The 15,006-nt window shown below is 40.4% G+C and overlaps 2 protein-coding genes across 2 annotated transcripts; both read left to right on the top strand.

The window, feature by feature from the left end:
* The first annotated feature begins 2,285 nt into the window (after positions 1 to 2,285).
* On the top strand, positions 2,286 to 8,306 carry LOC139146045 (atrial natriuretic peptide receptor 3-like). The gene is made up of 7 exons (XM_070717492.1): positions 2,286 to 2,333; positions 2,420 to 2,528; positions 2,951 to 3,150; positions 3,589 to 3,696; positions 5,002 to 5,137; positions 7,618 to 7,745; positions 8,259 to 8,306. The coding sequence occupies exons 1-7, from the start codon at positions 2,286 to 2,288 to the stop codon at positions 8,304 to 8,306; spliced, it is 777 nt and encodes a 258-aa protein (XP_070573593.1).
* Positions 8,307 to 11,502: 3,196 nt separating this feature from the next.
* LOC139145042 (uncharacterized) lies at positions 11,503 to 14,381 on the top strand. Its single transcript, XM_070715964.1, has 4 exons — positions 11,503 to 11,815; positions 12,297 to 12,414; positions 12,701 to 12,782; positions 13,943 to 14,381. The coding sequence occupies exons 1-4, from the start codon at positions 11,609 to 11,611 to the stop codon at positions 14,076 to 14,078; spliced, it is 543 nt and encodes a 180-aa protein (XP_070572065.1). The 5' UTR covers positions 11,503 to 11,608; the 3' UTR covers positions 14,079 to 14,381.
* The last annotated feature ends 625 nt before the right edge of the window (positions 14,382 to 15,006 follow it).

The raw sequence follows: 15,006 nt of genomic DNA, 5'->3' as shown, positions 1-15,006 counted from the left end.
CAAACAAACAAACAAACAAAGAAAGAACAGGGCCAGTAAGCATGAATGTACCAAATGGTATGTCCCTGGTTTTAACGCAGGGAGGTCCTATAACTGGAAACACACACACATCCTTTTGTCTTCGAGTTGAAATTATTAAACTATTAACTGTCTCACTCGCCTCTTCCTGTGCGTCTTTAGCATTTTACTCGTAAAATAAGTGTAACCAAGGCATGTTCTAATCACTTAACTGTATTTCTAACTGTGTGATGCAGCGATAGTAATTGTGTTGCTATACTGCAAAGAATTTCTCTGCTAGTGGGATAATTATACGTTACCCCACGCGACTTCAACCGCAGGGTAGAATTAAATTGTGGGTAGCATGCTAGGGCTCTCGAGGCACATGGAAGACCTCATGCGGCCACCCTCGACAATCAACCTGCAGTGGAGGACGTTGAAAATCTTGAGTAGGCAGGAACAGAATGCATATTCTGTGATGTAGGCAACCCAGATCAGTCGCCGAGGCTGGTTCACGCATTGAGATCCGATGAATGACTGTCCAATCAGAACTAAATCGCGAAGCATTATCTAAGAGCTAGCAGTAACCAGTCCCAAACTCTATATACCTCGATTCTAAGTCCCCGTCGCGGTTGGTTCGCGATGACACCTCCAATGTGTGTCTTCGTCCTGCTGGTGCTGAGCTGTTTGGCACCAGCTCTTGCTGTTATTAAGATAAAGATAGGATTTCTTGCCCCATGGAGCAACTACGAAGTTTTGAACGATTTCGGCGGTTCTACGAGTGCTGGTGCCATCAACATCGCAATTGACAAAGTGAAGGAGATGGACCTGGTTGAAGACGTGGAGTTCGAGTAAGTCTCTAATTTGCAATTTAAACTTTAAAAAGTTGCACGTGAATACCAAAGTGAAGAATTTTCATATTTATCGATTGTGCGACGCCATGCTGACTAATATTAACGCAAACAAATGGATTTTTGTTCTTTTATTTCTTTTTCACAACATATATGGCGTAAACTGCAAAAAGTACATACGGTACGAATGGTTAAAATCTGTCTATTTGAATAAGTATGTTTGCCTAACAGCTCAAATCATTTTTAATTGTTTTCTTTCTTCATATAATGATTCTTTCGATGACAGATCATAAGAATTAGGAACAACGTCCCGACTTTGATTGGGACTATACAAACTTCAATAAAGAAGCTGAAATTCCAATACTGTTGTTTTGGATTTCGCTATGTAATCACAGATTGAGTCATCCGGCAATGGCAGGGACTTCAAATGCCCTGATCACGAAGTCCTTTTTCATCGCAGAAACTCCAAAGTCAAGTGAAATATGTATAATTTTGTACGGTGCGCACACATCTTCGACTTTCATACTCTGTTCCCACTGAGTTAACCACTTTTGTCAATTATTTTCTTACATTTTTGTTATCATCGATTATGTTTTTTATATTTTCGTCCCATAGAATAGTAACTCGTGACTCAGAATGTAACAGCAAACAGGCCGGTGGCTACACTGTCGATCTTCATGTCGAAGAACACGTGGATGTTCTGATTGGCCCTCCGTGTTCGCAAGGTGAGTAGATTCCTGAAAATTGATCCGCACCGTTCATTGTAACTGCTTATAAGAGACGCGCGATTTCCTCGGAAACTTTCGAACCCGCTTGCAGCTTACCCCATATCTTTTTGTTGAAAATGGTCCCGTTAAACCATTGGAATCGTGTTAAACCTGTTATTTGCCCTCAGTCAGACACCATGGTCGGCAGATTAAAAAATATTTTAAATCCGAGGTCGCGTTCCAATTCTGCAATCCCGAACATTCGGACAGACATAAAGCAACGAAATCACCAAGGCAAGCAAACAAACAAACAAACAAACAAACAAACAAACAAAATTCTATGTATATTTACTACGATTTGAAGATATGTACGAATAACGTGTCTCCCCTCCCTAGCATGCTTCATCGCTGGGCAGCTCGCCTCTTTCTGGAACATTCCAATCATATCATGGGTGGCAACGGCGCCAGAGTTCAACGACAAGAAGGTGTATACCACGTTGGGACGTTCTCTCGGTCCCTTCAGCAAACTGGGCATCTTTCTGTTGGAAATTATGGACAGTTACGATTGGAATCGTGCTGTTATCATCTACTCAACGTATCTGTTATATGGCGATGCAGGAAAAGCAATAGTTAAGGTCTGTCTAAGCGCATTTTGTAGATATATGGGTCCCCAACTTTTCAAGTTTTGATTGTCTCTGTTGTTCAGTATTTGTCAACATTTACCGACGATATGACACCAAGCACTACTGACCGTCATACGGCTTTAAATTCATGCAGAGTACGGTAATTTAGTTCTCTACTCCCCCCTCCTCACTGCTACCGAGCACATCAACATAATAACCTCCTCTTGTTTCGTATTCTTAGACTTTCAAAGATAAAAACGTGACAATCGGTTACGAGGTGTCGTATGACAACAACCCTGGGATCAGAGTTGTCCAAAATATTTTGAAAAAGACGATAAGAGAAGGAAGGAGTAAGTAATACACGTTATGAAACCATTCAGCGAAAGAATGGGACTTAATAAAAGGAACCCGCAAGAACAAACTTACGATTTTAAAATTACGGGAGTACATGCCGAATAGCACAAACACATAGGACTATGAATGACAACTGTTTGTGCAGGGGAATATTTTATAGTGTACGTTTCGCCAATGATGGAGGTTCAGCTCTGGTCTTTCGATATTAAAACAGTACAGTGTACTAATTAGATGTACTGTGCATCAATGAATGAAGTTATGTCGCGCTCTAAGCATTATATGGATAGGTATTATACAGAGGAAATCGAGTGTATGTGTGTACGAGTGAGCACGTGAAATGGGGTTTTATAAAATCAACAAGGGAGAAGAATAATGACAGTCAAGTCGACATTTAATCTTATTGTGCTACACATTACAGTCGTCGTACTTTGCGCCCCCAAAGTGGACCGTCGCATGATCATACTGGAAGCCCACGACATGGGCATGACAAACGGTGACTACGTTTTCTACACGGTCGAGATGTTGCCGGATGAAGATGTCATCTCGGCGGAGGAGACGTATCTAGGAGACGATGGCAGAAATGAAGATGCCAGGAAAGCTTTTGAGGCTGTTTTTCATGTAAGTCGTGCGCTAGAAGACGATAAAATAAAGGTGAAATATTCATAGGATTCGTAGTCACCAAATGATGCTCAAACCCACCTGGCAAAAAAGATTGAGGCGAAACAAGCACCAACCTACATGTCCAACTAAACATTTGAGTAGAACACATTTGTTCTAGTGTCCATACCCGTTACATGTTAAACATTTTGCATAGAATAGCTGGCATGTGCCCTGCAATACCAACGTAAACGTTGATGTGTAACAAAGTATGCCATTGAATCGAAACATATCATGCTAATTATATTAAAATAACTTAAGAGATTTAAACACAATACAATTAGTAACCTCTTATTTTGTCCAGAGAAAGATAGAAGAAGGAATCGGTTTTGGTATTTGCTTTCCTGGAAAGCTGCGATGGTTTGTTAAGTAACATGTTGTCTTCTTACGCATCAACAGATGTCCCTGGCGGCATTGACAGCGAGCGAAGTCGACGATTTTACTATAGAAGTGGCAAAGAGATTAGAAGACCCGCCATGGAGTATGACTCTTCCACCGGACACTAAGGTAAACCGACGCAGCCGTCCTGTCGATTGTCATCGAACAAATGGATTTCACCAGCGATTTGGACATTTTATGAAAATTGAATGGCCCATCCCTTGTTTAACCCTGTCTTCGAAAAAGAAATTAGGCTGTGAGTTCTTTCAAAATGTTAATACCAGGCTCAAAGAAGTATATTGTAAAACAACATTATTATTCAGTTTTTAACAAGATTGCTGTATCGATTTCTGCAGCTTAGTTTACCAAGGTAGTGATCCGTTATTGGAAGGCTCTTTTAAGACTTCATCGAATACTCGATATGATAATACATCGATAATACATCAGAATATCTGTTTTAGAATCTAGTGTGACGAGATTGTAAGCGTTTGAAAGAGTATTTTCTTCAATCTAAATTCATCAAGACGAGAAAGAAAGCATAAATATCAGGTGGCATCGAAATGGTAACAAAATCCTTTAAGAAGTCATATTGACCAATCTTATGTGTGATGTATGCCACTCTTTGCGTTTTTTTTCAGTACCGTTTGTCGCAACAAGTGATATTTTGACAAGTAAATATTAGAATTCCTAATAAGCAGGGGTAGGTTACGCTTGACATAGACAACCTCACTGACTTGGTTTGTTAGACGCTTCACAGCATACAAAGTTGCGTACTCTGCACGATAATGTCAAGGAAATGAAACGTTCAGAAATGTGGATCTTGTCGCTAAATGTGATGAATTTTAGGGTTTGACTTAGGCTTTAGTGTACGGGTTAAAACCTAGAAAAAACGTTTATAGTAAGCTCACTCCAATGGGTCGACAGTTTTTCATAATTGCAACTATACTAAAATACTATTGTTAAATTCCGACGAGTCATGTGTTGGGGAACAGCTTGCTGAAAGGGAGGGGGCTAGCTAGAGTTTCCCTTATTCATGTTTATGTTTTACTAGGGAAGCAAATATTCTGTATTCCTCCATGATGCTGTGATGTTATACATTCTCGCCCTCAACGACACTGTAAGCGATGGACAGAACTACAAGGATGGTAAAGGAATATTCAAATCGATGAGAAGTAAATTTTTCAAAGGTACAAAGAAAAAAGGGCGGGTCACTGTCATCGACATATAAGGGTCACACCCTATTCTATCGTAATCAAGCACTGTGGAAAGAGCTCCCTGGTTTCCCTTTAAATTCGTCGTTCGAAAGACAAGATCCCCTGACTTTTGTGCCAACTGCTCATAAGGGCGCCACGGAAAATTCAGAAAGCTGGGGAAACGTTACTTCACGAGATAAAGCGAGAACTTAGCGTGATTTCACACATTGTCTCTCGGTAGGGTAACAAGTATGCTGCCTTCCTCCATGATGCGATGATTCTGTATATTCTGGCCGTTAACGACACAGTCTCTGACAAGAAAGACTATAGAAATGGCGCCATCATGTTGGAAGCCATCGCAAATAAATTTTTCAAAGGTACAAAGTAGAAACAAGCCGACAACGGGCCATTATCATCGACATGGAAAGGTTGCTATCTCTGGCAATATTTTCAGACAGATATGGAATCCAATCCCGAACATTGGTTTGAAGCGCAAATGGAACACCAGCACCTGATTGGGCATTCTCAAATGACACAGTTTCGTATTCTCAAATTACCACGACTTTTAAGATGAGCAGGGTATCCGATAGTTTGTAGGCTTTCACGACAGTCAATTAGGAATTGGATTCGGAGCTTTGAATCTCCCTGGCATTTTGATTGACTTCAAACATTCCAATTTCCTGCACACACTGCAGTAAACTGACAGTGTTCAAAAAAGCGAAGGCCTCTGTCGTGTCTTGTGATTGTACGTGACGACATATGTACATCAAGTGCGACCGTTCGACAGGTAAAGCTGTGAATATCATTATGTCGATCGCGCTCGTATTTTGCATGTGTTACTGTCACATGCATGCTTTTATGAAGTTTGATTTTTTTTCACACCTTGGTTCATTCGATCTCTCTCGGGCTATCTCACTGGCCAACATGCCTCTGCCACTGTCGTTGACAATCGACTACAGTACAATTAGAAGTGACCTTCATCTGTTGTTGATAATGGCCCAATCTAAAACTGTTCAATTCTGTATGAGAATCTTTTCCTGAGCCAACATTTTATTTCTTAGCGTATTAAAGTTGTTTACGGGGAGGGCGCACGACGGCCGAAGCAACTTAAGGGGACTAGCACAATCAACGGGAGGGCGGAGACAGAATGGGTACATGAAAAGAAGCCAAGGTGTTTAAGGGGCACTTTAACAATTGCGGAATACCATGAGGGGCCTCCAACTTTTCACTCAATGCAAACCATACCGGTAAATCACTCTGAACGGGGCAGACTGAGGTTATACAAAGAAATAGCTGTGTTTCAGTAACTGACGATCATAAACCATTTGTGCTTGTGAACACTATAATTCTGACTGTCAAAGTGTAAGAATGAGAAATGACACCAACAGTTGACTATCATTGAGGTACTGAACAGGTAGTCATTGGGAAAGGGAATATGACCTTCAGGCAAATTAAGCAATTTAACAGATGTAGCAAATTTTAAATTGTGTAAACATTTTGATATATTCTGATAATACTTCAATATCATATTTGTTTCACACCTAAGCACTTTTAATTACCATATTCCAGTGGATTAAGAGGGACTGCAATTAAACTTACGTCAGCTACGTTGTTAAACATATAAAATGCACCAGTCTGAGGGAAACAGATTGCTCACAGTTTATACCATAGACAACCATGCACAGTGAAGTGATAGTTTGGGATGAAATTCTAAATATACACACACCGTAACAGTAGGGGCTTATAGGATAAGTTGGCACCAATCGGTTGTACATTGTCATATCGCTGGGCTCGAAAATTTTTCTTGCTAACAGAAGGGCTCTGAAAATTTTGGCTACCGTTGTGAGGATGGGGAAAAATTGACCAAATAGTTTCTCTTTCACCCCCCCTGCCATTATTTGCGCTGGTTCCCTCAGTTTCTTCGATGTTGAAAAACTGAGTCAATAAAATTTGTTTCACACGAGATCTATCAGGCTTTGGTCGCCAGTACAAAACTGTACCTGGTCCAACTATTTGTCGTAGGATATCTCAAGTGAGTCTTGTCGACAGAGTTGAACAGTAATTATCGGCTTTCAATCATTTTTTAAGACGAGCTGGTTGAATCATCTTGTCTCTTCCAGGGCAATAAGTATTCTCCCTTCCTGCATGACGCGGTTATTCTTTATGTGCTTGCCCTCAACGCAACTGTGTCGCGAGGCCTTGACTACCAAGATGGAAGCACTTTCGCCAAATCGGTGGCCGGTACTTTCTTTAAAGGTAGCAAGTCGTGCCTTGTTTCAGTGGATGTGATCTTGATCTTATCAATCAGAAATCAAAAACTGTCTATCACTTTTCTTCTGATAACACTATGTTATTTTTATATATTTGTTTCGTAAGTATACACCCAGGTATTAGCTTTCTCAAATTAAAATTATGTACTTCGAAAATATAAAATTATAAGAATTAATCCCAAAATCGTTTCCTGTAAAAGTATATCAGAAATGAAATTGTTGTGGATTTTCTTGTGACTATACCAGTACATTGTTTTTGGCGAAACAATGAGAGAAACGAACTTTTCTTTCATGATTACATAACACAAAAGATAAAGCCTAATTTTTGTTTCAGAAAACTTCTTCCGGTGAAATTAATATTTGAATTAATGCACGTAAAATTTCACAACATGCTGAGGTAGTGCAAAGCAAGCGCGGTATTTGATTAGCGTCCAATTATAAATATCAATATTTGTTTGTTTGTTTGTTTGTTTACTTGTTTGTTAGTTTTTGTTTGTTTGTATAGCGTTTTCAGTTGCTCTCCACGGTATTGCGCTTGTAGCTAAGGCGGTCTTCTTCATTGCGTCGAATCCGGTTTTGATTTCCAGGAATTTCAGGAAACGTGCTCATCGACGAATACGGAGATCGAGAGCCTGATTACTGGATCACAGACCTGCAGGAAAATGGAGCGTTTGAAAAAATTGCAGAGGTGGTTAACTTGGACGACGGGAGCAGAGTAAGTTTTCCGTTGATTCGTCTAATAATTTGTAAATTTAGAAGATTGAAAAGCGGAATATTCTAAGTAAGTTTTCTTTTCGAAGCGAGTAAAATTGAAACAGTATCGTAACGTTGCAAACTGTGATCTCACAACGTGTAAGAGTGTTTTTCCCTAGATTCTCTCACAATGCTCTCACAGCAAACGAAGGAAAGCATACCTTAGATTCTGACTTTTTAAACTAACGATGTAATTCTCATCCGAAACTTAAGGCAAACCACACGAACCACAATAAGAAAAAAATTAGACACCTCAAAGCCTCCACTTATACTTAGATATGGAATGCCGTGGAATGCATGTGAAAACTTTGGCAAAACTACTTTTCGGCGAAAAAAAAATGGCGCCGTGGAAGTGTCATGCTCGTAGTTAGGGGAATTTACGAGTTGAGATACCAGTCTGGATTGTACTGCTTTCAATAATTGAAGCTGACACGCCAAGATGTAGATTTAACACAACCTTGTACTTTATTGCAAGATGGCGACCGTGTCGTTCACTGTCAACGGTCTGATCTCAAGTCTCTAATCTAAGCTCTCTACAAAGTTAAATACATCTCCAAACTTACATAATTACAAAAGTTATCACGTGGTAATTTTCCCGCCAGTCTTTGACTGTTTCTTAAGATTAAATAAGATCACACCATGGAATATCCCGTTCTCGATTGTTCTCATTGAAATCTTAACCAATAATTAATTAAAATATCACACTATTTCTTATCTGCTTCTCGTACGATTTGAGTCAATGACCTTCACACGCCTTGGCCACGTGAGAGACGCTTCGGGATAAATCTCTACAGGGAGGGGCGTTACACTCTCCCACCTTTTTAATAACCAGCGTCCTCGCTGGTCAAAATGAGTGACGAAGGTTCTTCGACATCGGAACTGACAAAGATCGTCATGATTCTGGCAGAACAGAATAAAAGGCTAGTGGGAGAAGAAGGCCACCGTACCGCAGGTTGCAGCGACGAGCGGGATTTCACCAGCACCGGTACAAGTAGATACGGTACGTTCTAATTTTAGTGATAATTATGACCAGAGACAGAACACTTACTCGTATCAACGGAACAATAGTCAACAGTTCAGGAACAATGGGAGAGAACAGACTTCCCAAAATCGGCGAATTAATCAAAATGTTGTTTGTTATAATTGCGGAGGGGTTGGGCATATTAGATCTGCATGTCCAAGTAGTATTAATAATAATAATGTTGGGCAAAGTGTTAAGGTATGTTACAATTGCGGTCGACCTGGCCATATTGCTCGTAACTGTCCAGCAGGGGGGCGTGTATACCAAGAAAAAAACGAATAGAGCCGACAGGTGTTTGGATAAAGAATCAAGGGAATGGTACCTGTGAACGGCCAGATAAGGGGATAAATGATAATGTTAAGAGTATATGTAATTTGAATATTGATGATATTTTATGTACAAGGTATTGATGTTATCAATGTTAGTATAATGAATCAGAGTGTTCCAGCAATTGTTGATACAGGTGCTGCCATTACGGTTGCTTCGGTGGGTTTGTTATCTGAAATTCCCAAATTGCGTAATCAAAGAATTCACAAGTCAAATTACAACGCAATCAAATTAGCTGATGATCGTCAAATTCCAATTAAGGGTGTTGTAAATGCACGTGTTAATATTGCTGGTAAGAAAGTTATGATGTCAATTCATTTAGTTGAAAATTTGAAACAAAAGTTAATTATTGGTGTTGATTTTCTTACGAAATATAGAGCTGTAATTGATATTGCCAGTAAGAGATTAAAGCTTCGTTCGGCATTTGCAATCCCTGATATGAAGGCTGAGACAGTTGCTAAGATTATGTTTGAGCAAATCTTTTGCATGTTTGGTTTCCCCAGTATTTTAATCTCAGATCAAGGACCTAAACTTACCAAAAATTTATAATTCTGAACGAGGCGGAACAGTGAAGCCCTCGGTAGCCTTGACAACCAAAGCCGAACGAAGCTTTAATCTCTTACTGGCAATATCAATTACAGCTCTATATTTCGTACGAAAATCAACACCAATAATTAACTTCTGTTTCAAATTTTCAACCAAATGAACTGACATCAAAACTTTCTTACCAGCAATATTAACACGTACATTTACAACACCCTTACTTTGAATTTGACGATCATCAGCTAATTTGATTGCGTTGTAATTTGACTTATGAATTCTTTGATTACGCAATTTGGGAATTTCAGATAACAAACCCACCGAAGCAACCGTTATGGCAGCACCTGTATCAACAATTGCTGGAACACTCTGATTCATTATACTAACATTGATAACATCAATACCTTGTACATAAAATATCATCAATATTCAAATTACATATACTCTTAACATTATCATTTATCCCCGTTATCTGGCCGTTCACAGGTACCATTCCCTTGATTCTTTATCCAAACACCTGTCGGCTCTATTCGTTTTTTTCTTGGTATACACGCCCCTCTGCCGGACAGTTACGAGCAATATGGCCAGGTTGACCGCAATTGTAACATACTTTAACACTTTGCTCTACATTATTATTATTACTTGGACATGCAGATCTAATATGCCCAACCCCTCCGCAATTATAACAAACAACATTTTGATTAATTCGCCGATTTTGGAAAGTCTGTTGTCTCCCATTGTTCCTGAACTGTTGACTATTGTCAGGTGCAGCCAACGAACAATGCACTTTTAAAGAGGTCCTTACTATGATAAGATATATTGTGCATGACAAATAATGTGAACTGACTAATTTTAAGTCAAGAGGGTAATTAATAAGCTGTTCATAATTTGCCCTCCCACAGAAAATTTTTCGACTTACCCTCCCACACTCAAACTTCATTTTTACCCACTCCCCACTTATTTTTGCCTGTTTCCCCTCCCCACTGTGAATTTTTGAAGCTCCCTCGCCCTGTGGCGAAAAAAACTTGCCAATTTCCCCTGCCCTGGAAACAATTCCCCTCAAAAGTTATTCGCCAAGCCCTGTCCCCAGGACAATCAACCGATATCCGCCCTGCCCTACAAAAAAAACCTAAAATTTGCTCCCCTACCACCTAAAAACATGTCCCCTGCCCTAGCAAAATTAAAATTTCCCCTGCCCTCGAAAATTGCTCCTGGAATAGCTTTTTCGATGAATAGCTCTGTTGGCTGCACCTGTATTGTTCCGTTGATACCAGTAAGTGTTCTGTCTCTGGTCATAATTATCACTAAAATTAGAACGTACCGTATCTACTTGTACCGGTGCTGGTGAAATCCCGCTCGTCGCTGCAACCTGCGGTACGGTGGCCTTCTTCTCCCACTAGCCTTTTATTCTGTTCTGCCAGCATCATGACGATCTTTGTCAGTTCCGATGTCGAAGAATGATCGTCCTCGGGCAGATCAACCACTAACTCCCCGGTCTTTGCGGATGTGAAAGCCGACCTGAAGTCCTCCGGGTCCCGTCCAGTGACGAACTTCTTAAGCTTTGGCCGCAATCCCTGGAGAAAGCGCTCAAAAATTCGGTATCAGTTCGACCATACCGATCATACTTGTCTTTCAGGCGACCTGCATAACTCTCCACAGATTCGTTTGGCCCTTGGCGAATGCTGCGAATTTCTTCGTCATTACGCCACCCACAGGCGCACGGAACGTTTCGTAGATCGTCGTCGGATGGGAAGTGATTGACACTGTGAGGCCGAAGGCCGAACCTCGGTACTGTATACCTTTCTTATACATTACCGAGGTTCGGCCTTCGGCCTCACAGTGTCAGTCACTTCCCATCCGACGACGATCTACGAAACGTTCCGTGCGCCTGTTGCCCTCGGTTGTGCAAACCCTGCACCTGTTCAAGCAACTCTCCGATGCGCCGCTGGAGGTCATCATATCGCTGGTCATGCTGCTGGTTCAGTGGTACATCTATTGGTATTTCTGCTTGTTCTGCCATGTCTGGTTCTTGTCGCCCGTTGATTTTACCAGATCTAAGAATCATATATTCGTCCTGCTTCAGTATACTCCGGATTTTCACACCAATTTGTCACGCTCGTAGTTCGGGGAATTTACGAGTTGAGGTACCAGTCTGGATCGTAATGCTTTCAGTAACTGAAGCTGACACACCAAGATGTAGATTATAACACAACCTTGTGCTTTTTTGCAAGATGGCGACCATGTCGTTCACCGTCCAAGATCTGATCTCTAATGTATCTAGTCTAAGCTCCCTACAAAGTTAAATACATCTCCAAACTTACATAATTACAAAAGTTATCACGTGGTAATTTTCCTGCCAGTCTTTGATAGTTTCTTAAGATTAAATAAGATCACACCATGGAATATCCCGTTCTCGATTGTTCACATTGAAATCTTAACCAATAGATTAATTAAACTATCACACTATCTCTTATCTGCTTCTCGTACGATCTGAGTCAATGACCTTCACACGCCTTGGCCACGTGAGGGACGCTTCGAGATAAATCTCTACAGGGAGGGGCGTTACAGAAGTGCTTGCGCGTACGAAAATACTGAACACTTAAAATTTGTTATTTTCTGTCACAGGTAGTTCGTCAGCTTCGAGAACCCCGCTGGCCGAGCGGCAAAGTGGGGCACCAGTATGCACCGCCAGACACCCCGGAGTGTGGTTTTACAGGAGATGCCAATTGCAAGGCAAATTCTTGTAAGTTTTGTATCACCTGTCCTTATTCAACTTGAACTTTCCATACCTTTTCGAGCAAGGCTGAGCCAAACGAGCCTATGATCAGCTGCTACATTTGAATTGGTGTATGTAGATTTTTTTCAACATTCAAAGTGTTGATGAACACACCGCTAACGTGGAAACAATTAGATTTGGAACACCCTAGTGCGATTAAACTTAACAGCTTCAGAAGTCGAAAACGTAAAATATTTTCACTCTGACATTTGATAAATATGTAACCACTTTATTTTTAAAAAAATCTGTATAGACACGTCAATTTATGTGGCCGCCTTTGCCGCCAGTGCTGTGGTTGCTGCTGCCGTGGCCGCCCTCGGGGTTTGGCTCAATCGGTGAGTTGATACTAAATTTGGTTCAAGTCTGTGATTTCTGAATGTTTGAGCGGAGTGAACGGCGTGATTTGTGTTCTGTTTTCATGTGAAACGCGATGAGTGGGGTGTACTCTATACGTACAGGGAGGTTTTTCTCTGGCAGAAACTAACTCACTACTGCGCAGACTCAAAGGTAACGCGTTCAGTCGCTAAGAAAACCTTACCCGGGCTGCCAAATTTAAATAGGTATGAAATAGGAGAGACACATGCACAAAAGAAACTATTAAATGATTTTATTTTTAAAAAAATCACCAACTTAACCAATTCTAGGTTAATACCAGTTGTATGACTTACTCTATAATCTCTCCCTCACAGTTGAAAAAAACGGTTTGTAAATTTCTTTGTTTATGCGCAGAATTCCCTTAACCTGGAGCGCAAGCTTCACACAAAATTTCCCTGACAACTTCGGAATACGTGGACTTACACAAATGACCTCAGCATGAATTTTATAACAATAATTTTCGAAAGAAAAATAACGAAATTTCCAAACATAACATGCGATTCACGATCCGATCGTTCAGGGTAGAAGTAAAGGAAAGGGAAGTGAAGGAAAGAGACATTGCAGCAAATATTATTTTCCGTTAATGTGACAGCATTTTTTGTTAATTGTCAGCCCGTCATCAAATTGTTTTTTTCCTGTATTCAAAATGTAATTTAAATCTGCTGGAACTTTTTGTTTTCTACTGAAACCATCACAGGACCAAATTATTTTTCTTAACCTGCTGACAATTCACCCCCTCCCAATTCTTCATCCCCGAGAAAGCAAATGTTCTACCCTTAGGAAGAAGTGAAAAAGCCTGTACACCATTTATGAAGAGAACTACATTCCTTGGAATTTACAAATACACATTTAAAATTCCTTGAGTTTTATAGTCGACCAATTCAATAACTAAGTTCCTGGAAGATACTTAATCTACAAATCAAATTATCTCAGAATAAGATTTTGACGACTTTTAGTTTCGTAGATGTGCCTGTATAACTGCTCAGTATATAGTGAATTCGTTCACGCGTGTTCTCTTTGTAAATCATAGAGGTCAAAAATATCGGAATTATGTCATCAAAGCTGGCTAATACTATACTTGTATCATTGTCTTGTATACATGTATCTCTGTTCCTTTCAGACGCAGCAAATTCGAAGCAGAATTGCTGAACATGAGATGGAAGCTGCATGTCGAAGAGATTCGTTTCGTTTCTGGAGATTCTGGTAGCTTAGGGGGTCTGGTTTCTACGCATGAGAAAGGGGCCCGGAGAAAGTAAGAATGTAAAGACAGTGAACACACTACACCAACGCTTTGAGCGCAAACAGGGATAGGACTATATACACCGTGGTAGTTTTGCCATGCTTTGAGCGGGAACATCGTACCGAATCTGGGTTAAACCATGGCCCCTCGAGAAAATCGAGGGTCGAGAGTCTATGGTTAAACTTTATACCGCCCTTGAAAGCGGCAGCCCCAAATACCAGGTTCTCGCATTAGCTTTTAGACATTCGTTCTCCTCTGAAGCTTGTATCCAGTTACTTAATTTACGCAGAAATAAATCGATGATAGACTTACCCCTTTCAGGTGCACAGACAAGGTATACATATCCATTGGAAGAATAAAGAGTGGGCAAAATCTGTCGATAAAGGGTCATTCATAAAGTAAACAATTTTCCCTCTTTGCTCTTGAGGTTTGCTTAGCCAAACAGGTGGTTTTGCAGTCAAAACTCTTACTTGCCGAACTCTTACTGAATTGATGGTTGAATTTGAGGTTACGAATTCTAAAATGATCCATTCAGTTTCATTATGGCAACTCTTTCATCTCTATCCCCTTCTCAGTAGAGAATAAAAACATCGTGATCAATTCCCGACTTGATCTCGATTCATTTGTATATAATTCATCGGAAACAAGTCATTAGACTCATCTGTCAGTGAACAGCTAGCTTGAAACCTGGAGGATTATGAATGCTTGAACCAGTAACTTACAAGAAACAAGATTCAAACATGGATGAAGTGCGAAACATCTCTCAGCTTTATTCCTTTATTTCTGATCAGGAGGAGGATCATGAGCAAGCTTTACCCCCAGACTAGTAAGTCAATATGTACACATCTCTCTCTCTCTCTCTCTCTCTCTCTCTCTCTCTCTCTCTCTCTCTCTCTCTCTCCTCTCTCTCTCTCTCTCTCTCTCTCTCTCTCTCTCTCTCCATG

Source organism: Ptychodera flava, chromosome 12 (genome assembly GCF_041260155.1).
Source record: "Ptychodera flava strain L36383 chromosome 12, AS_Pfla_20210202, whole genome shotgun sequence".
NCBI lineage: Eukaryota > Metazoa > Hemichordata > Enteropneusta > Ptychoderidae > Ptychodera > Ptychodera flava.
Note: the sequence above shows the minus strand (reverse complement) of the source record. Positions and strands in the feature narration are given on the sequence as shown.